The 23,868-nt window shown below is 40.8% G+C and overlaps 1 protein-coding gene across 3 annotated transcripts in view; it reads right to left on the bottom strand.

Annotated features, from left to right (window-relative positions):
- DSCAM (DS cell adhesion molecule) overlaps positions 1-23,868 on the bottom strand; it is a 656,562-nt gene that overhangs the window by 145,794 nt on the left and 486,900 nt on the right. For 2 of the 3 annotated variants that reach the window (XM_075334961.1, XM_075334962.1), the window contains exons 22-24: positions 16,729-16,846; positions 10,018-10,181; positions 2,371-2,469 (exon numbers count right to left, since the gene is read on the bottom strand). In XM_075334961.1, the coding sequence (XP_075191076.1) occupies positions 2,371-2,469; positions 10,018-10,181; positions 16,729-16,846 (381 nt within the window). Of the gene's footprint in view, positions 1-2,370; positions 2,470-10,017; positions 10,186-16,728; positions 16,847-23,868 lie in introns of those variants that run through there. The other variant, XM_075334963.1, reaches the window with a different exon arrangement.

Below are 23,868 nucleotides of genomic sequence, written 5' to 3'. Positions count from 1 at the left end.
GTGGTGGCTGTATACATCCTTATGTAGTGAGATCCTTTTCGTGGTGGCAGTATACATCCTTATGCAGTGAGCTCCCTCTAGTGGTTGCTGTATACATCCTTATGTACTGAGCTCCCTCTAATGGTGGCTGTATACATCCTTATGTAGTGAGCTCTCTCTAGTGGTGGCTGTATACATCCTTATGTACTGAGCTCCCTCTAGTGGTGGCTGTATACATCCTTATGTAGTTAGCTCCCTCTAGTGGTGGCTGTATACATCCTTATATAGTGAGCTCCCTCTAGTGGTGGCTGTATACATCCTTATGTAGTTAGCTCCCTCTAGTGGAGGCTGTATACATCCTTATGTAGTGAGCTCCCTCTAGTGGTGGCTGTATACATCCTTATGTAGTGAGCTCCCTCTAGTGGTGGCTGTATACATCCTTATGTAGTGAGCTCAGAAAATAGAAAAAGTAGTTCAGCTCACCCTTCCTATAGTACAGATCAGGATCGGTGTTGGTGCACGGAGCTGCCCTGGCCTCAGGCAGAACACAGACAAGCAAAATAGAATATAATCTCCAGCACTTCAAAGGTGGTTAAAAAATATTTATTGAAGTTCTATTAAAAAAGATCCATAGATCATGAAAACAGTGAGGGGGGGACACTTATTCCAAGATTGGCAAGATCTATGGATCTTTTTTAATAGAACTTCAATAAATATTTTTTAACCTTCTTTGAAGTGCTGGAGATTATACTCTATTTTGTATGTAGTGAGCTCCCCCTAGTGGTGGTTGTATACATCCTTATGCACTGAGCTCCCCCTAGTGGAGGCTGTATACATCTTTATGTAGTGAGCTCTCCCTAGTGGAGGCTGCATACATCCTTATGAACTGAGCTCCCACTAGTGGTGGTTGTATACATCCTTATGCAGTGAGCTCCTCCTAGTGGTGGCTGTATATATCTGTATGTAGTGAGCTCCCTCTAGTGGTGGTTGTATACATCCTTATGTAGTGAGCTCTCCCTAGTGGAAGCTGCATACATCCTTATGCACTGAGCTCCCCCTAGTGGAGGCTGTATACATCATTATGCACTGAGCTCCCACTAGTGGTGGTTGTATACATCCTTATGCACTGAGCTCCCACTAGTGGAGGCTGCATACAGCCTTATGCACTGAGCTCCCCCTAGTGGAGGCTGTATACATCCTTATGCACTGAGCTCCCACTAGTGGTGGTTGTATACATCCTTATGTAGTGAGCTCCCCTAGTGGAGGCTGCATACAGCCTTATGAACTGAGCCCCCCCTAGTGGTGGTTGTATACATCTTTATGCAGTGTGCTCCCCCTAGAGGTGGTTGTATACATCCTTCTGCTGTGTGCTCCCCCTAGTGGTGGCTGCATGTAGCCAGAAGTTTATAATTTTATCTTAGTGTTGTCTGCTATGACCCAATTAGCGTAGTACTGATCCCTTGGTGATGTTATATCAAGTTTTCAAAAAGGTTTAAAACCAAACGTTTTCTCCCCAAGATTCGTGACCACGAATGTAAGGAATCCCCACAAGGTATGAAAAGGAAGAGACAAGTAACCTTATTCAGCTTTCGAGGTGTCGGCGAGTTTTCTTTGATGATCTTGCTTTTTGTGAGAAAACAGCAGAAAACAACATCCTGACAGGACTTCTAAAAAGAAACGATCTAACACCGAATGAACAAAGCAATCACCAAGACGTACGCAAGGAGTCTTGTCACTAGAGAAAGCCGGCAGCTCCCAGCATTTGTGCCGCGTCCTCTCCTGTGAAATCCTAAGATATTTTATGCAAATCACATTTCAGTATTTGGGAAAGCTGGGTATGATCAATATGGCTGCCGCTAAAGCTCCAGCGGGGATTGTCACTGAGCTCTCCCTGGATCCTGAATGACAAAGCTATGTAGTGTGCAATTATTATTTGCACTTTTTTGGTTCAGACACCTTTAGGATCAAAACGTTTTGTTGCCCAATAGTGACAGTCACCACGCACTCGTGGAGTTAGGTGGGGTTATGTGGTTTGTCTACGATTAAAAGAAAACATGGCTGCCTTTGTGCAAATGTAGTTTCACCCCCCCCCCCGTCCACATGTTGCTGTTGGCATTTCCTTCTCTGAACCCAGAATTGTGTGATCGCTGGGTGTAGGGTGACAGCAGGAGCTGCTGGGGCCTAGCAGACACCGATCAGGCAGCCAGGTGGATGAATTTCCCCTGTAACTGGAGCTAATAAACCAACCCGAGGCACAGAGGAAATGCACAAGAAAATAATGTATTAATATGTTAAACTGCCCCCCAAAGATCTTTTAAGACCTTATTATGGGGGACAAAGTGTCCTCCTCCAGCTTTTGTGCCAAATCTCCATAGCCTGAAGTGTTCTTACCTCGGATCGAGCTCCCTCCATTGTCTCCTGGTATCCAGGAAAGGGTTATGGAAGAGGATGTGCTTTTGGACACGGTCAGCCGGGGCTGGTCAGGAGGCACTAGAAGGAAAGCAGATAAGACGGTAATGTGTTAATGCACCTGATCTACACTAAAACTGCAGCAGGAGCCTCTCCCCTGCTCTGTCACATAAAGAGGTCTGACCACAGTGGGAGGTATATAGATGATCTTATTGGACAGATACAGAATAATCGTATATTTTTTACACTTTATATTGAAAATGAAAGGAGAATTTTGGCTTTCAAGAAGCAGTATCATTCTTTTTTTCTTAGACTCAGACAATAGCATCATTTTTTGTTTTCTTCTAGCATATACAGTACATCTGGAAGGGTTTTAACGTATTCCATAATAGTTTAATTTTGGTGTATGATTTGTGCCAGAATTTTGGGACATTTTACCTCATTTTTAGTGTTTGGGCCGCATTCAGACGTCACTATATCACATACGGTTTCTATGTGTGATTTCCATGAACCCATTAAAGTCTATGGAGTTGTTCACACGTCAATGTTATTTTGCACATCGCGTGTTTGTAAAAAATATCAGAGACTTGTCCTTTTTTGATCAGAATCAAGGATCAAAATTACATAGAGAAGTTTAAGGGTTCGTGAAGATTACACGGCACTGTGCACATGCTGCGATTTTTGACGCAATTTTTTTAAAAAAAATCTGCATCAAAATCTGCATGCCTTTCCAGAAGCCAGCAAAGTACTGTATATGGGACTTTGGAATTTATTTCCATGCAGTTTTGCTGCAGATTTTGATGCAAAAAAAAAATCTGCACCATGTCAATTATTGGTCCGGTTTAGCAGTGTGCTTTCACCCATTGACTTCAATGTTCAAAAAAACGCACCTAAATCGCATACGTTTTTGACGCTTTTTTTTTTGCTACAATGAGCAGATTTGGTGCAGAAAATTTATGCAGCGTGTGCACATAGCCTGATAATTAAAAATGACACTTTGATAACAACGGAACAGTCAGAAGCAAAAGTGACCTGAATTCCTCAAAAATTACTCCATCTTATATTGAAATCTATTTTTTTCTGGGGATAGGAATGAAAAAAAAAAACATAAATTTTGCAACTTTGGAGTTTTGTTATTTGGGTTTTTACTTGTTTTGTGAACAGTATGATTACGGCAATGCAAACATTTAACTAGTTTATGTTTTCTACTTTTTGCAAAATGAAAACTATTAAAAAGAACTATTGTTCTTGTGCCCTTTTCTGAGAACCATTTCTTTTTTTATGTTTTTGCTGACTGAGCTGTGCAAAAACTTATATTTTGTGGCATGAGTCGATGTTTATCACTATTTATACAGTTTATAGCAGATAAGAGGAATCAAAACCAGCAAACCTGGCATTGAATTTTGGCTGTTTTTTTCAGAATTTACCATGCCAGTAAGCAGAAATACTAATTTAAAATACTTAAAAAAAAAAAAAAAAAAGAAAAATTGGGGAAAATGTGTCTGTTTCCACCTATATTACAATCCGTATAATGTACACAGGGCAGCAGGTATACATCTCATCAATAATGTACCACTGCAGTAACTGACCCCCATTGTTATTCCTCGGGGTATTGTTTTTCCAAGGCACGGGGACTATGAAATGACTGTAAAAATGAAGTCAGGAAAGAACAATACTGGCAGCGACTATACAGTGACATGAACCCGGTGCTCGCTGCGCCTGCAGTATGTATTCAGGATAAAACATTGTGTTCTTGGATGGGTACAGATGGCACCTGGCTGACACCTGCCTACAACAACTGGATGGGAGCGCTCTGCAAAACAACGGCTTCTGAAATCTGTATATATCACAGCAGGTGAGGCCTGGGCCATTACCATATAAATAGTCTATCTACTCTACAGGGAGATGACTTCTCTGCTACACGTCACCGCATACACCATCAGCAGAAGGGCACCGAACGGAAAGAAGGAAAACTGCTAAAAAGTACATGTATAGCTCCGCAGCCACGGTCCTATTGTAGTAGGTATATTCTTGTATATACAGTACTGGTAAATGTTCATCCAGTGGATTTCCCTGTTCTTATTGGAATGTGCACATTGTAGATTCAGGCTGAAGGTGGTAAAACGACAAAGGCGCATGTATGGAAACATGTTAAAACCTTAGTCCTTTTCTCTGATGACAAGTTTACACCCCTTGGTGTTTTCTCTAGGAGCTTGATCAGGTAGTCACATGGCATGGCTTCCATTGAACAGGTCGCCTCGTCAAGAGTTTTTGTGGAATCACCAGCCTTCAGAAAAAGCTCCATAAAGTGTTGCACCTATTCCATAACTGTTCAAATCCAAACTATGGCGAGCATCACTCAGCTAAGTAAAGAAAAACAACAGTACATCATAACTTTAATGACAGAAAATTGCTAGAACCTTGATGGTATCCTAAAGTGCAGTTTTGAAAACAATCATTTGCTGTGATGAAAACTGGCTCTCATGAGGACTGTGCCAGGAAACGAAAACCAAGAATGACCTCTGCTGCAGAGGATAAGTTCATCAGAGTTACCAGCCTCAGAAACCGCAGATTCGTAGCACCTGAAATACCAGCAATGATTATGATGAAAACTGGCTCTCATGAGGACTGTCCCAGGAAAGGAAGACCAAAAATGACCTCTGCTGCAGAGGATAAGTTCATCAGAGTTACCAGCCTCAGAAATTGCAGATTCATAGCACCTGAAATAACAGCAATGATTATGATGAAAACTGTCTCTCATGAGGACTGTACCAGGAAAGGAAGACCGAGAATGACCTCTGTTGCAGAGGATAAGTTCATCAGTTACCAGCCTCAGAAACTGCAAATTTACAGCATCAGAAATAACAGCCCTGCTTATGATGAAAACTGGCTCTCATGAGGACTGTCCCAGGAAAGACAGACAGAGAATGATCTCTGCTGCTGCAGAGGATAAGTTCATGAGCTTTACCAGTCTCAAAAACCGCAAACTAACAGCACCTGAAATAACAGCAATGATTATGATGAAAACTGGTTCATGAGGGCTGTCCCAGGAAAGGCAAACCGAGAATGACCTTTGCTGCAGAGGATAAGTTCATCAGAAATCACAGCCACAGAAACCACAAATTTATAGCACCGAAGTAAAAATGATGCACAGACAAAGTAGCAGACACAGTTCAACATCAACTGTTCAGAGGAGACTGTGAGAAGCAGCTTTTGTTGTCAAATTGCTGTAAAAAACCAACTACTGAGGACCTCAAACAAGAAGAAGAGACTTGTTTAAACCGAGCAGCACAAGGACTGGCTATCGGAACAGTGGAAACCTCTACTGTTGTTATCTCAGCAGTCAATAAGTGAGATTTTTTATACCAACTGCTGGGACTTGGTAGGACGCAGGAAAGGTGAGACAATGGTTTCTATGTGTGTGATGCCCACCGTGAAGCATAGAGGAGCGGTGCGATGGTTTAAGAGGCTTTCAAGGGTTGATGATCTTTTCTAAGTTTAAGATACACTTGCCAGCATGGCTACCCCAGCATTCTGCAACGGCCACCATCCCATCTGGTTTGCACATAGTGGAATCATTATTTGTGTTGTAACAGGAAAATTATCCAGAACAAAACCCTAGATTATGTAAGGATTGTGTGACAAAGAAGGAGAGGGGTGGAGGCTGCGCGAGATAATATGGCCTACACAATCACCGGACCTCGACCAATGGAGAAGGTTTGGGATGAGCTGGAAGCAAAGTGAAGGCACAGCAGAAACAATTGCTCAGCACCTCTGCGATCTTCCTCTAAATTGTTGGAAGCATTTCCATGTCACAACCTGATGAAGCTACTTTAGAGGTGCCAAGAGGGTGTAAAGTCACCATTAGAGTAAAAGGGGGGTACTGTGAGGAATCTAAGGTGAGACACATATCCAGGTCTGTTTCAGTCATATTTCTTATCTTCTTGTTTCCATCCATGTGCTTCCATTTGTTTTTTTGCTGTCTTCAGTCTCAAGCTACAATATGCACATTCCGGTCTTGTTAAACCGCAGTATGGTCTTGGCCGTCATGCTGCAGCTCAGTATCAGGGTGTCAGCAATCTTCTTATAGCCTCGGCCATCTTTATATATAGCAACAATTCTTTCTTTCGGATCCTCAGATTTCTTTCCTATGAGGAGCCATGCTGAAATTCTTGTACATAGGAGCAGTATTATAGTAGTTATATTCTTGTACATAGCGGTCAGCATTATAGTAGTTATATTCTTGTACATAGGAGCAGTATTATAGTAGTTATATTCTTGTATATAGGGGGCAGTATTATAGTAGTTATATTCTTGTATATAGGGGGCAGTATTATAGTAGTTATATTCTTGTACATAGGAGCAGTATTATAGTAGTTATATTCTTGAATATAGGGAGTAGTATTATAGTAGTTATATTCTTGTACATAGGGAGCAGTATTATAGTAGTTATATTCTTGTACATAGGGGCAGTATTATAGTAGTTATATTCTTGTACATAGGAGCAGTATTATAGTAGTTATATTCTTGTACATAGGAGCAGTATTATAGTAGTTATATTCTTGTACATAGGGAGCAGTATTATAGTAGTTATATTCTTGTACATAGGAGCAGTATTATAGCAGTTATATTCTTGTACATACGGGCAGTATTATAGTAGTTATATTCTTGTACATAGGGGCAGTATTATAGCAGTTATATTCTTGTACATAGGGGAATTATAGCAGTTATATTCTTGTACATAGGAGCAGTATTATAGTAGTTATATTCTTGTACATAGGGATCAGTATTATAGTAGTTATATTCTTGTACATAGGAGCAGTATTATAGTAGTTATATTCTTGTACATAGGGAGCAGTATTATAGTAGTTATATTCTTGTACATAGGAGCAGTATTATAGTAGTTATATTCTTGTACATAGGGAGCAGTATTATAGTAGTTATATTCTTGTACATAGGAGCAGTATTATAGTAGTTATATTCTTGTACATAGGGAGCAGTATTATAGTAGTTATATTCTTGTACATAGGGGTAGTATTATAGTAGTTATATTCTTGTACATAGGAGCAGTATTATAGTAGTTATATTCTTGTACATAGGAGCAGTATTATAGTAGTTATATTCTTGTACATAGGGAGCAGTATTATAGTAGTTATATTCTTGTACATAGGGGCAGTATTATAGTAGTTATATTCTTGTACATAGGAGCAGTATTATAATAGTTATATTCTTGTACATAGGGAGCAGTATTATAGTAGTTATATTCTTGTACATAGGGAGCAGTATTATAGTAGTTATATTCTTGTACATAGGAGCAGTATTATAGTAGTTATATTCTTGTACATAGGGAGCAGTATTATAGTAGTTATATTCTTGTACATAGGGGCAGTATTATAGTAGTTATATTCTTGTACATAGGAGCAGTATTATAGTAGTTATATTCTTGTACATAGGAGCAGTATTATAGTAGTTATATTCTTGTACATAGGGAGCAGTATTATAGTAGTTATATTCTTGTACATAGGAGCAGTATTATAGCAGTTATATTCTTGTACATAGGGGCAGTATTATAGTAGTTATATTCTTGTACATAGGGGCAGTATTATAGCAGTTGTATTCTTGTACATAGGGGAATTATAGCAGTTATATTCTTGTACATAGGAGCAGTATTATAGTAGTTATATTCTTGTACATAGGGAGCAGTATTATAGTAGTTATATTCTTGTACATAGGGGCAGTATTATAGTAGTTATATTCTTGTACATAGGGGCAGTATTATAGCAGTTATATTCTTGTACATAGGGGCAGTATTATAGTAGTTATATTCGTGTACGTAGGGGCAGTATTATAGTAGTAATATTCTTGGACATAGGGGGTAGTATTATAGTAGTTATATTCTTGTACATAGGAGCAGTAATATAGTAGTTATATTCTTGTACATAGGGGGCAGTAATATAGTAGTTATATTCTTGTACATAGGGGGCAGTATTATAGTAGTTATATTCTTGTACATAGGGGGCAGTATTATAGTAGTAATATTCTTTTACATAGGGGAATTATAGTAGTTATATTCTTGTACATAGGAGCAGTATTATAGTAGTTATATTCTTGTACGTAGGGGCAGTATTATAGTAGTTATATTCTTGTACATAGGGGGCAGTATTATAGTAGTAATATTCTTTTACATAGGGGAATTATAGCATTTATATTCTTGTACATAGGAGCAGTATTATAGTAGTTATATTCTTGTACATAGGGAGCAGTATTATAGTAGTTATATTCTTGTACATAGGGGCAGTATTATAGTAGTAATATTCTTTTACATAGGGGAATTATAGTAGTTATATTCTTGTACATAGGAGCAGTATTATAGTAGTTATATTCTTGTACGTAGGGGCAGTATTATAGTAGTTATATTCTTGTACATAGGGAGCAGTATTATAGTAGTTATATTCTTGTACATAGGGGCAGTATTATAGTAGTCATATTCTTGTACATAGGGGAATTATGGTAGTTATATTCTTGTACATAGGGGCAGTATTATAGCAGTTATATTCTTGTACATAGGAGCAGTATTATAGTAGTTATATTCTTGTACATAGGGGCAGTATTATAGTAGTTATATTCTTGTACATAGGGGCAGTATTATAGTAGTTATATTCTTGTACATAGGGGCAGTATTATAGCAGTTATATTCTTGTACATAGGAGCAGTATTATAGTAGCTATATTCTTGTACGTAGGGGCAGTATTATAGTAGTAATATTCTTGGACATAGGGGGTAGTATTATAGTAGTTATATTCTTGTACATAGGAGCAGTATTATAGTAGTTATATTCTTGTACAAAGGAGCAGTATTATAGTAGCTATATTCTTGTAGATAGGAGCAGTATTATAGTAGCTATATTCTTGTACATAGGAGGCAGTATTGTAGTAGTTATATTCTTGTACATAGGAGGCAGTATTGTAGTAGTTATATTCTTGTACATAGGAGCAGTATTCTAGTAATTATATTCTTGTACATAGGGGCAGTATTATAGTAGCTATATTCTTGTACGTAGGGGCAGTATTATAGTAGTAATATTCTTGGACATAGGGGGTAGTATTATAGTAGTTATATTCTTGTACATAGGAGCAGTATTATAGTAGTTATATTCTTGTACAAAGGAGCAGTATTATAGTAGCTATATTCTTGTAGATAGGAGCAGTATTATAGTAGCTATATTCTTGTACATAGGAGGCAATATTGTAGTAGTTATATTCTTGTACATAGGGGCAGTATTATAGCAGTTATATTCTTGTACATAGGAGGCAGTATTGTAGTAATTATATTCTTGTACATAGGGGCAGTATTATAGTAGTTATATTCTTGTACATAGGAGGCAGTATTGTAGTAGTTATATTCTTGTACATAGGGGCAGTATTATAGCAGTTATATTCTTGTACATAGGAGGCAGTATTGTAGTAATTATATTCTTGTATATAGGAGGCAGTATTATAGTAGTTATATTCTTGTACATAGGAGGCAGTATTGTAGTAGTTATATTCTTGTACATAGGGGCAGTATTATAGCAGTACTATTCTTGAACTTGCAGTATAAAAAATACTTAATCTGTACAATCCTTCTTACCTTGAACCTGCAGATTTAGGACAATCTCTTCCGATCCCCATGTGTTTGAGGCAGAGCAGCTGTAATACCCAGAGTCCTCCGCTTTCACTGTTCGGATGATAAAGCTTCCGTTGCTGTAGACACTTCTTCGCCCATCATTCGTTACTAGACTGGGTGTCCCGTTACTACCTCACAGGAAACAAAAATCATAAATTAAAGGAATTACAATCAAAATCCTTCAGGACTGAGGGGGTCACGTGTGTGTTCTTTCCCTTTCAGTCTAGTGGGTAGAAGCATTGGACCTCTCTATGCAGTAACGGCTGAAGGTCTCTGCAATCACCATGTTAGTGAGCGGTGCTGGTGTATGGTCAGCCATTGTATTGTCATTTATCTCCTACTAGCTGCAGTACACGGACGTTGCCCGGGATAGTAACTGTCTGTCTCTCTCCCAGTCTCTGTATGTCTGTCTCTTTCCCTGTCTCTCTCTCTGTCTCAGTCTCTCACTATCTCTGTGTTTGTCTCTTTCCCCGGTCTGTCTCTTTTCCCGTCTCTCTTTCCTTGTCTGTTTCTCTCTGTCTCTTTCCCTGTCTGCCTCTGTCTGTCTCTTTCCCCGTGTGTATTTCTGTCTGTTTCTTTCTGTCTGACTTTTTTTTCCTATCTGTCTCTGTCTGTCTGTTTGTCTCTTTCCCTGTGTGCCTCTTTCTCTGTCTGTGTCTGTCTCCCCACCGACATCATATTACCTCACACATAAGCTTCTTATACTATGAATGTCCTTTGTTCCTATAGCAACCAATCACAGCTCCTATTAATAGCCTGTAGCTTACAGCTCCATTCACTTTATTGGAGGCAGGTTTTTTGGAGAGTAACTGTAAAGCGCGGGGTTAAATTTTCTTGTCAAAACATAGTCTATGATGTTCCTTGAGTCACATGAGGAGTCTGTGCAAAATTTCGTGATTGTAAATGCCACGGTGCGGATTCCTTTAGCGGACATACACACACACACACACACACACACACACACACACATACACTCAGCTTAATATATTATATTGAGGATCCTTGTATATTTTATAGACAGTATCAAAAATATAATTCATAGATTCCTAGGGAAGAAAAAAGCGAACCTGGGCTACACATGGACTGTCTGTATGATACGTGTCTATACGTGGCTGTAGGACGCTCAGACTTTGTGTCTGCACAGTTACATTAGGCTTTGTTCACACTGCCTAAAAACTATCATCATTGTGAATAATACAATTGCATTGAGAAGTTTCTAATTTATTTGTCCTCCAGCTCACACGTCTGATGTCGGGTGTTTTCCATTAGTAAACGTGCCACTGTCTGATTATTTTTGTCCGACCAGTACTAGACGAATGAGTTAAAAGACGCTAATAATTCACTTTTCTCTAGACCCCGCCAGTGAAATTTTCATCACTTTATATCGCATCTTAGAAAGCGATAAAGATTCATGACTTTGCAGATCCCTCTTCCGCCTCCTCGAATAAACAGTAAATGATACAGTTAATTTAGCAGTTGGACTGGATATCTGCCATATGCCGCTCATCCATCATATTTGTGAAACCGTTCTTCAGCAGCCGCATATCGCCCGAACAGATGAATGGCCCCATCTGTCCTTTTGTCGCAGCTGCCTTAAAGGAGACGTGTGTAGGAATAACAGTGTAACCGCGTTACCTCACAGGGCGTACGCCTTCGCTCTACAATATTTTCCGTGTTGACCTGACACGAGGCGGAACGTGTAACAGAAAATCAGGGATGAGGATGAGAGTAGAGAAAACACTAAACAGCGTTTACTACTGCAGTGTAACCAAATACAACCCATGGGGATGTTTCTGGTGTAAAAAAAGTAACCCAATTCTCATATAACAATTTTAAAGGGACGCTGTACAATGTGAATCAGTGGTATAGCGGTGTACGTGAGCCTCTCCCGATAAAATTGATACCATTTTTGTAGATTTCCGATGTATTGGTGATGAGAAACGCAGCATAGAAGCCATATGCAAATTAGGCTGTAAGTGCACTGGGGGCGTGTCCTTGCACTTGGGATTTGAATTAGATTTCTCATGACTACGACATCGGATCTCTACAAAAATGGTGTCATTTTTATTGGAAGAATAGAATGAAGGCAGCTATACCACTACTTTTATATTTAAAAAAGTCCTTTAAAGGCCACACTCAGAGACTTTATACTATATGTATATACTTTACATATGAATATGTTGGCGCTATAGAAATAAAACTTATTATTATATGTATCAGCTGGACCCTGTGTGGTCCTAATGAACCAAACTTACAGCACCTTAAACCCAACAGGTCCCTGTGTGATTACAAGGACTCCTTCCTGACTCCACTCCTGCCACTGAAAGACGCGGTCTAATTTCCAAAACCTACAACCTATGAGGGACTTCTGAATTATGAGAGACGGTCCTTTATTCAGCTTCATCTCTTGGCCAGAACGGAGATCAGCTGCACGGACCGTATCTCTCTGCTGTCCAACATGGCACAGTCAAAGTCAACCGGATAGGATGAATGGGCCATGTGTAATGCTTCATTTAGCCTGTGGTGGCGCTGCAGGGAAATTAAACACTTACTGGTAGGAATCGCCCCACAGTTCCCAGCAGAGTATACACTCTGCTATAAGTTCATTGTCAAAGAGCTTTTTTAACAAGTAACGATTTACCAAAGACGAGAGCCCCTCTAAGAGGTAGAAAAATAGGTGATAGCGCCTTTAAGACAAAGTGCAGGAGTGGAGTCAAGACCAGTTTCTTCTTTTTCACCATCCTTGTGGGGAATAACGCACACATTAGTCAGATGTCAGGTAGGATTTACATCTAGGAGGATTTGTCAGTATACAGCGGGTGAAATAAGTATTGAACACGTCACCAATTTTCTATGTAAATATACTTATTAAAGTGCCATTGACATCAATTTCTCACCAGATGTCGTTAACAATCCATCCAATCCACACGGGCAAAGAAATAACACCATAGAAGTTCATAAATTTAGTGATGTGTAATAATGAGAAACGACGCAGGGAAAAAGTATTAGCCACACTTACTGACATTTATTTAATACTTTGTAGAAAAGCCTTTATTGGTGATGAAGCTTTAAGATGCCTCCTGTATGGAGAAACTAGTGACCTGCGTTGCACAGGTGTGCTTTTGGCCCATTACTTCACACAAACACTCTTCACATACAGGAAGTCCCGAGCTTTAGTTCCGTCCATACACTTTTTAAGGGATTCAGCTCCGGTGATCGGCTCGGCCATTCTAGCAGATTTATTTTCTTTCTCTGAGACCAGTTGGTAGTTTCCTCGGCTGAGTGTTTGGGATCATTGTCTACTGAAATGTCCACCTTCGTTTCATCTTCATCATCCTGGCAGATGGCAGAAGATTTTTATCAGGAATGTCTCGATACATTTGTCCATTCATCCTTCCTTCTATGAAATTTGCCAGTGCTGCTGAAAAACAGCCGCGCACGATAATGTTCCCATCTAAACGTCACTGGTGTTGGTGTTTTTGGGTGATTTCCATTTTGGCTCCAAACATGGTGTGTTATGGCCTCCAAAGAGTTCAAATTTAGTCTCATCTGACCAGACTATATTCTCCCAGTATTTCACAGGTTTGTCTAAATGTCGTTGAACAAACGTTAAATGCTCTTGAACCTGCTTTTTGTTCCGCAATGGAGTTTTGTTTGGTGAGCGTGCATACAGGAGCGTGCATACAGGAGCGTGCATACAGGAGCGTGCATACAGGAACGTGCATACAGGAGCGTGCATACAGGTCATGGAGGGGGAGTGCATTACTTAAGGTTTTCTTTGAAACAGTTGTACCTGCTTATTCCAGGTCTTTCTGTAGTTCTCCACAGGGGGTCCTTGGCTCTTGGGACAACTGTTCTGATAATTCTTTTCACTCCTCTGACTGAAATCTTGTGGGGAACACCCGGTTGTGTATGGTTTATGGTGAAATAATGTTCTTTCCACTTCCGGATTATGGCCCCAACAGCGCTCACTGGAACCTTCAGTAGTTTAGAAATTCTATAACCAATACCATCAGTATGATTTGCAACAATAAGGTTGCAAGATCTGGAGACAGCTCACTGGTTTTATCCATCATGAGATGTTTCTTGTATGACACTTCGGTAATGAGACGTCTTTTTATAGAACATCAGTTGAACCAGATTATATTGTTTTTCATCAAGTGGCAGGATTGCTTTATAATTCCTAATAGATTTCAGCTGGTGTTATGACTTTCCATGGCTTTTGCACCTCTCTTCATTTGTTCAATACTTTTTTCCCTGTGTCATTTTTCATTATTACACATATTGTTTGATTTCTTTGCCTGTGTGGATTGGATGGGTTGTTACCAACATCTCGTCAAAAATCCATGTCAATAGCATCTGTAGAAATATATTAACTTATGGTGATGTGTTCAATACTTATTTTACCCGCTGTATATTCCGTGACCGGAGAGGTCCTAGAGGGATGAGGTAAAGTAATCCATAAGCTTCTCTGCAACGCTTGTGCTAAGTATTTCTGGGACTGAATTTTAGGGAGTTTAGAAATTCTTCTGTAACCAGTGACATCAGTATGTTTTGCAACAAGAAGGTTGCAGGATCTTGAGACAGCTCACTGGTTTTACCCTTCATGAGATGTTTCTTGTGTGGCACCTTGGTAACGAGACACCTTTTTATAGGCCATCCTTTGAGCCAGATGATATTGTTTTTCACTAAGTGGCAGGATTGCTTTCCATTTCCTGATAGACTGGATTGGGAGTGGTAGGTAGCTTGGTAGTGTGACCTGACAACCCCAGTAAAGGAACCTTGTAAGGCTGTATAGGTGCTTGTCCAACAGTAAAAAAAATAACACCTTTTTTGTGTTTATCGAATTTGCTAGTCTTGAGAAATCTAGAGCAGAAGCCATATGCAAATCAGGCTGAAAGTGCACTGGGGGTGTGTTGATGGCAGAAGCAGCCCAAGTGCACCGACGCCCCCCAGTGCACTTCGAGCCTGATTTACATATAACCTCATGAGTAGATTTACCATGACTGACACATTGGATCTCTACAAAAATTGTATCATTCTTTTAGGATACAAGCGAGCCGTTAGCCGTACCACTACTTCCAAATGCAAAAATGTGCTGACCGGTTCCCTTTGAGTTGCAGGTTTCATTGGTGGACTATACACAAAGTGCAGACTCAGAGAGACAAGAAGGTCACGTGGACTTGCTGGTGAGTATATATGACCTATTAAGGCTGCTTTCACACTACGTCTTTTTAATATGCGTCCTGAACGTTTTTTTAACGCAGAAACGGATCCAGTGCAAATGCGTTTTCATTTCAATGCATTTGCAATGGACTCGCGTTAACATGCGTTCACCTGCGTTTGCGTGCGTTATAGTGAGGATCCAGCGACTTGCAGTTTTTTAACATCTTTCAAAAACGCTACTTGTAGTGTTTTTGAGCTGCGTCCAACTTCTGCAAATTGCTGGATCCTGACTAAACAGCACGCAAACGCATGTGAACGCTGGCGTGCTGATAGGCAGGATCCTGCTTGCTCTACTGAGCATGCCCAGAAGCCAGCCTGGTGTGATCAGTCTCTCTCTCCTCCCTCTGTATCTCTCACTCTCTCTCTCTCTCTCTCTGTCTCTCCCCCTCCCTCTCTCCCCCTCCCTCTCTCCCACCTCAGAGCTGCGGACACTCGTAACCAAGGTAAATATCGGGTAACCACTTCTCTTAGTTACCCGATGTTTACGTTGGTTACGTGTGCAGGGAGCCCGGCTCCTAGCAGCTGCAGACGCTTGTAACCAAAGTAAATATCGGGTATCCAAGCAAGTATACCCGATGTTTACCTTGGTTACGAGCCTCGCAGCTGTCAGATGCCGGCTCCCAGTCTGGCACGTTTAGTTCCCATCACTCCCGATCACATGACTCCAATGCCCGCCCCTAAACATCCAGTGACAGGATCCTGCAAAGTAACACATGCGTTTGCATGCATTTTTTGGTGTAAAAGCAGGATCCGCTTTTGCAGCAAAAAAAACCGTTCAGGACGCATGTTAAAAAGACGTAGTGTGAAAGCAGCCTAAGTGTGAGGCAACCTGCTATGATGTTTAGATGGCCACGGTCTTTATTTGTATACTATTTTGCAACTGAAACTAATATTCCCTTTTGCTCTACTGACAATATTTCCAGAGCCAACCATGTTACCCAGAATACAGCAATCCCCGAGGTGTCACTTGCTATTGATCTAAGCATGCTTTACCCCACAGAGATGGTCTTTTAGCTGACATGGGACCTGTCAAAACCTAATAAATACTGTATTGATTTCATCAGAAGATCACAGAACTTGCAAGTCTGGGCTGTCGAAAAAAACAGGGGCTCTATGTCACCATAAACCTGGAATGTCTCTGGATATCGATTCAGAGCTGACATATTACCCATAAATTACCTTGTACTAGAACCTGATTGTGCAATACGGTGACACCTGACTGAAGTTGAAGCGGAGGTCATGAGCGCAATGATATACAATGGCAATAATGGATTTGGTCTGGTCACAGAGCAACCGAGAGAAGGTCCCGGCTCCGACACGACAATAGTGAGAGGACTATGGAGCAATCCCTTCCCACTAGGGTCTGATCCCCTAATAACCTATCACATCCTAATTAGATGGGTGGGGATAGGGAGGACTTTGGCTTTTGCACATTTGGTTGCTGGTTACCTTTCCTTCATCCATTTGATTGTAGGGGAAGGGTCTCCAACTGCTTTGCAGGGCAGAACAATATCCCTCATCCATGGTGTTGTTACGGTCCCACTGAAGGTTAAAATTCGAGCAGGGGCTGTGGAGGAAAAGAAGGCGTTAGAGCTGCAATGGTTTAATGGAGTCAACAGAGACGATTCTATGTATTCATGAAGGTATCTACAAGGAGCTCTCAGCAGATGAGCTCCATCGACCTACGGCCGACGGACAGGTAGCAATGGATCAAACCATCCACAGCAGATTGTAGGGGACGTGATATTTTCTTATTAAAGGAAAGTTGCATTTTTTTTAATTTTCAAGGTCTTAGAAATGTCACCCCCCACCCCAAACATAAAGAGAACCTGTCAGCAGATTTGTGCCGAATAAATCTGAGAACAGCATAATATAGCAGCAAAGCGACGGATTTTAGCAATGTATCCACTTATTAGGCTGCTTGCTGTCATTTGATACAATCATAGTTTTCTCTGCTGCTGATCTAGCAGAGCTCGGAATACTCAGCTGTGTATAACCCCGCCCACACCACTGATTGGTACACTGTATTTTCAGCTGCCAATCCATGCTGGGGGCGGGGTTACACAAATTATCTGGACTCCCTGGCTGGTGACACCTAGTCCTACAGTAATGGCCTCCTGCTGATAAAATTAAGGAATAACGTTTGGAACTCCATTCTATGTCTGAACTGGGTGCAAAAAACCTAAAAAACATCACTATGGGGAGATAAGGTATGCACACCAGTGACTATGGAAGGGGAATACATGGAATAGCAGAAACTGCTGTGTGAATACTGACATGAAAAATTCAATAGCTATTGAATTTTTCATGTCAGTATTCACACAGCAGTTTCTGCTATTCCATGTATTCCCCTTCCATAGTCACTGGTGTGCATACCTTATCTCCCCATCCTGCTGATAAAACACTGATTGTATTAAAACTACTGCAAGCTGCTAAAAAAGTGACACATTGATGGTATTAGGCACTTTACCCCTAATTTATGCAGCTCTTAGCTTGCATAGCAAAAACCATTTGAAAGCTTCCCTTCAAAATGTATATTTATGTCAAATATCGCTGGCGTCTGGTCACAGCAGACATGTGTGGCTAACAGGTGCAGGTGGATCTGTTAACCCCTTAGATCAGGCTGTCAAACTCTGACAGAGTAAACGAACACGCTCTTGCCAGGATTGCGCTGTTCCCTGCTGCCATCAACGACACCACAACATTGAATTAAAATGCAATAAAAGGTGATCAACACATTGCATCTATCCAAAAATGGTATAATTAAAAACTTCAGCTCAAGACATAAAAAATAAGCCATCACTGAGCCCCAGATCCCGAAAAAATGAGAACGCTACGGGTCTCGGAAAATCGCGACAAAAGCGCAATTTGTTTTGGGACAAAATTCTGATTATTTTTTTTTTTTTACTGATAAAAATTAAACTATTCATGTTTGATATCTGCGAACTTGTACTGATGTGCAGAATCATAATGACAGGTCAGTTTTACCTAATATTGAACATGGTAAATAAGAAACCCAAAATACAACCGTGCAATTGGCAATTTTTTTGCATTTTTATCACACTTGGATTTTTTTTCTTGTTGTTCAGTACAATATGCGGCAGAATGAATGGTGTTGTTCAAAAGTACAACTCGTCCTGCAAAAAACAAGTCCTGATATGGCTATATTGATGGAAAAATAAAAAAATTGTGACTCTTGGTAGAAGGGGAGGAAAAAATAAAAACAAAAAAAATTGCCTGGGGGCGAAGGGTTAAAAATATTTTTTTTTTTATATACATACATATACATATACATATATATATATATATATATATATATATATATACATACACACACACAGACACACACACACACAGAGTTGTGCAATACATGGTAGGTAGGGAGAGGGAAGAGGAGGGAGATGCAGGTGCAGTTTTTCTCTTAACCTGGACTACACCTAGAGAGTATTCTTTTAATGGATCTGTGCACCAGACCCTTTCAGAAACCTTACATTCCTACACTACACTTCAACCATATGGCTAAGGGCTGCTTTACACGCTACGAGATCGCTAAAGCAATGTCGTTGGGGTCGTGAAATTGGTGACGCACATCCGGCCGTGTTAGCGATGTTGTTGCATGTGACACCTATGAGCGATTTTGAATCGTTGCAAAAACATTCAAAATCGGTAATCGGTGACATCCCCCCTATTCTCGATTATCGTTGCTGCTGCAGGTACGATGTTGTTTGTCGTTCCTGCGGCAGCACACATCGCTATGTGTGACAGCGCAGGAACAAGGAACCTCACCTTACCTGCGGCCGCCGGCAATGAGGAAGGAAGGAGGTGGGCGGGATGTTACGTCCTGCTCATCTCCGCCCCTCCGCTTCTATTGGGCGGCGGTTCAGTGACGCTGCTGTGACGTCGCTGTAATGCTGAACGAACCGCCCCCTTAAAAAGGAGGCGGTTCGCCGGTCACAGAGACGTCGCTGCACAGGTATGTGCGTGTGATGCTGCCGTAGCGATAATGTTCGCTACGGCAGTTACATAGTTACATAGTTACTTAGGTTGAAAAAAGACCTAGGTCCATCTAGTTCAACCTTCCTCCACCAGTTCTACATTTAATCACTAAGTCATTTATAACCAACAATGTTTTGTGTACTGAGGAAATCATCCAGCCCTTTTTTAAAAGCTGTTATAGTATCTGCCATTACTACCTCTTGTGGTTGGCATTCCACAGTCTGACCGCTCTAACTGTAAAGAACCCTTTCCTATATAGCTGTCGGAATCGCTTTTCTTCCACTCGCAGTGAGTGCCTCCTGGTCCTTAGTACTGTCTTTGGAAGGAATAAGTCATGTGCCAGTCCTTTATATTGACCACACATGTATTTATACATATAAATGAGATCTCCTCTGAGACGTCTTTTTTCTAAGCTAAACATATCTAACTTTTTGAACCTGTCATCATACGGGCGGCCTCCATTCCTTGTAATAGTCTAGTTGCCCGCCTTTGAACTGACTCTAACTTCTGAATGTCCTTTTTAAAATGTGGAGCCCAAAACTGGATCCCGTATTCCAGATGTGGCCTTACAAGTGATTTATAGAGGGGTAACAATACGTTGGGATCACGGGATCTAATCTCTCTTTTTATACACCCTAAAATCTTGTTTGCTTTAGCAGCTGCTGCTTGACATTGAGTGCTGCTGCTCAGCTTATTTGTAATGAGAATCCCCAAGTCCTTCTCCTGTTCTGTAGTCCCGAGTTTACTTCCATTTAATGTATACGCAGCTATAGGATTACTCCGTCCTAGGTGCATTACTTTACATTTATTAACATTAAATCTCATTTGCCAAGTATCTGCCCATTCTGACATCTTATCCAGATCTTTTTGTAATATTGTACTATCCAGGTCAGTTTTTAATATCCTACATAGTTTGGTGTCATCGGCAAAGACTGACACTGTACTATCAATCCCATCCACAAGGTCATTAATAAAGAGAGTAAAAAGAATTGGTCCTAGCACAGATCCCTGCGGCACCCCACTGCTGACTATGGCCCATTTAGAGTATGTAGCATTTATGACTACTCTTTGTTTCCTATCTTTTAGCCAATTCCTTACCCAGTTGCATATTGTGTCCCCTAGTCCTTGCTTCTGGAGCTTTAGTATAAGGCTATTATGTGGTACAGTATCAAATGCCTTTGCAAAGTCCAAATAAATCACATCAGCTGCATTACCAATATCCAGGTTTGAACTTACCCCCTCATAGAACCCCAACAGGTTGGTTAGACACGACTTATCTTTCATGAATCCATGCTGTTTGTCAGTTATCATATTATTTTCTGCAATATATTTTTGCATGTCATCCCTTAAAATGCCCTCAAAAACTTTGCATACTACTGATGTCAGGCTTACTGGATGGTAGTTGCCTGGATCTACCCTCTTACCTTTCTTAAATATCGGTACCACATCAGCAATCCTCCAATCCTGAGGCATCAACCCTGTTACAAGTGAGTCTAAAAAGATGAGATACAGCGGTCTGTCGATTACGGAGCTCAATTCCCTCAATATTCGTGGATGAATGCCATCTGGCCCTGGGGATTTGTCAATGTTTAATTTACTCAGACGTAGGCGTACTTCATCTTGTGTTAAATTAATTATATCGGGTGGTGGACTTTGATTTTTCACTTGTTGAATGATCCCTGGTACAGTCAGTTCCTTGGTGAATACAGATGAGAAATGCCTATTTAATATCTCAGTCTTTTGTTTGTCCTCTATAACTAACTTGTTATTATATTTTAAGGGGCCGATACTATCCTTTGTTTTCCTTTTGGCATTAATGTATTTATAAAAGATTTTGGGATTTATTTTAATGTCATTGGCGATTTTTGTTTCAGTAGCTAATTTTGCTTGTTTGATTTCTTTTTTACATTTCCTATTGATATCTTTATACTCCTGCAATGCTATTTCTGTATTCTCAGCCTTTAAGATTTTAAATGCCCTTTGTTTTTGTTTTATTATACTTTGTACAGTCTTATTTATCCATAGTGGTTTCTTTTTATTCCTGGACATTTTATTACCAGAGGGTATACGTTTTTTACAGGACTCTAGTAGTATATCCTTAAACTTAACCCATTTATGTTCGGTATCCCCAGTTACCATGACTTTGTCCCAATCTACACATTTAAGCTCTTCCCTTAATTTGTTGAAATCAGCTTTCCTAAAATTCCAGGTTTTAGCATTCCCCCTTTGAAATGTTCTATTGAATATTATGTTGAAGCTTACCATATTATGATCGCTGGTGCCCAAGTGCTCCCGGACCTGTAGATCTGAAATTGTATCCGGTCTATTTGACAGGACCAGATCTAGCAAATTATCTCCCCTGGTCGGTTCACCACATATTGGCTGTACGACGGGGGCGGGTGCTATCATGCTCGACATCGCCAGCAAATGCTAGCGATGTTGCAGCGTGTAAAGCGGCCTTAAGGCTAGTGTTGAGCAAATAGTTTAGTAGGGCCCCGGTCCAGAGTCCACATTGGTAGTTCAAAAGCTCTGCAAACCTCCTCCAACCTACGGGCACCAACCTTGATTACTAAGCCCAATGTGACGTCTTGCATGTGTGGTGCTGTGGCATTGTGCCAGGCCAACTACGTAAAATGATGTTGGGAATATAGTCAGGTAGAAGATTTTCTGGACTCTAATTTGGAGATTGCGCACTACCATGACCACTGGGACAGGGTCCTGTGAGTCTTTTTTGCTCAACTATAACCAAGGCCATAAATATGAGTAATAAACAATAAAAAAAATACAAGGGTGATGGCCTTCTTCACTTATTGATATAAAACCTTTGAGTATTTTAATTATTGAGATGGAGCACCAGCATATAGGGCCAAAACTAGGCAGAGAAGTGCCGACAGACTCCACCGATGGGCCAGTTCGCATAGATACCGACTTATTCATTCTTTAGTTTATTAATAAAAATAAAAACAACCTTTTTTTAAGAGATACAGTGGAACCTTGGTTAACGAGAACAATCCGTTCTGGGACTGTGCTTGTTAACCAAGTTACTCGTTCAGCAAAGCAAGATTTCCCATAGGAAATAATGCAATGCAGACGATTCGTTCCACAACCTGTTAAATGTCCCATCCTGGTCCCCTATTGTGTCATTCCACACACGCACAAACACACAAAAACACACACAAACTCCCACACACACAAGCACGCACGCACATATTATATGCTCACCTTACCTTCCATCGCCGGTCTCCTGGGACTTGCTGTTCTCCGGTACGGGCTGTGTATCGGGAAACCATCACGACGAGGGAGGAACTTCCGCTGCCAGAGCTTTGACGTCAAAGGCAGGAGCCACTTGCCTCTGATTGGCCAGCGCGCTGCCTTTGAGTAGCGTCTGACAGCTGAAGTTCCTGCCTCGTCGTCATGCTTGCCGATACACATCCTGGAGCGGCGAACTACAGGACCCAGGAGGCCGGCGATGGAACTGAAGGTACACATATTATGCTCACCTTACCTTCCATTCCATCGCCGGCCTCCTGGGTCTTGTAGTTCGCCACGAGGATTCCTCCCTTGTCGCGATGAGCCGGCGAACTACAAGAACCATGAGACCGGCGATGGAATGGAAGGTAAGGTGAGCATAATACAGTATGTGTGTGTGTGTGTGTGTGTTTGTGCGGACTGCAAGTGCGGGTCAGAGCGCGGTGGATGTACGGACCCGGAAGTGTGTGCGGTGAGTATTTTGCTCGTACAGCAAAGCTTTCTTGTAAACAGAGTTACAAATTTACAGAAAGCTTTGCTTGTTAAGCGAAATTCTCGTTAACTGGGTTACTCGTTAAGCGAGGTTCCACTGTATATTTACTTTAATTCCTATTTATATAATATTTAATTGTCCTTTTGTGAAATGTGCAATCTTGAGCTGTCCGCAAGCTTTGTTGGAAAGTTCTCGATCAGAAACTTTCAGTCACAAGCCGCCAGTCCCCGGCATTAAGGTCAATTATATTACGACTTTCTCTGCATATCTGCAAATTTGTATAAAGTGAGAAAAACAAAAACACAAAAAAAAAGTAACAAAAGAATCACTAATGGCCGACAATGGGCGATTAAAGTGACGGTAAAAGGTTGAAACTTCTACTCCAAACAGCTCAAGCGTATTATGAAACCATTCATCTCAGGCTAAATTTGCTTTTTATTATCCAGAGGGTGATTCTCCGCACAAGGACGTCCTTGAAGGCAGAAAGAAGGGAACCAAACACTGGCTATCTTCAGGCTTTATTATACAGTATAAGGGGGAGGGGGGGGGGTCACTGGATCTTTGTCGAAATGTCCAAAATTTTAATTTCTTTAGATTAGAACAGAGGCATGAATTATTTAGTGTGCCGCCACATCTGGCTCCTGCAAACGTCCGTCCTTTCACCGTCTCATAAGGGACTGGAGTTTCTTACTTTTCTTTGCAAATTGCTTACACAATAGGGAACCTGAGCTTGGAAATACAGCGTGAGGACATTAGAGCCCCGCCGGCGGTGCTGCTGTATGGTCAGTAATTCATCATATTCCGAATAATAACACTGCCCGTAACAAAGCTCATTAATTACACCTTATTTG

This window comes from Anomaloglossus baeobatrachus, chromosome 2, assembly GCF_048569485.1.
Source record: "Anomaloglossus baeobatrachus isolate aAnoBae1 chromosome 2, aAnoBae1.hap1, whole genome shotgun sequence".
Classification (NCBI taxonomy): domain Eukaryota; kingdom Metazoa; phylum Chordata; class Amphibia; order Anura; family Aromobatidae; genus Anomaloglossus; species Anomaloglossus baeobatrachus.
This window is presented reverse-complemented; position numbering and strand designations above follow the sequence as displayed.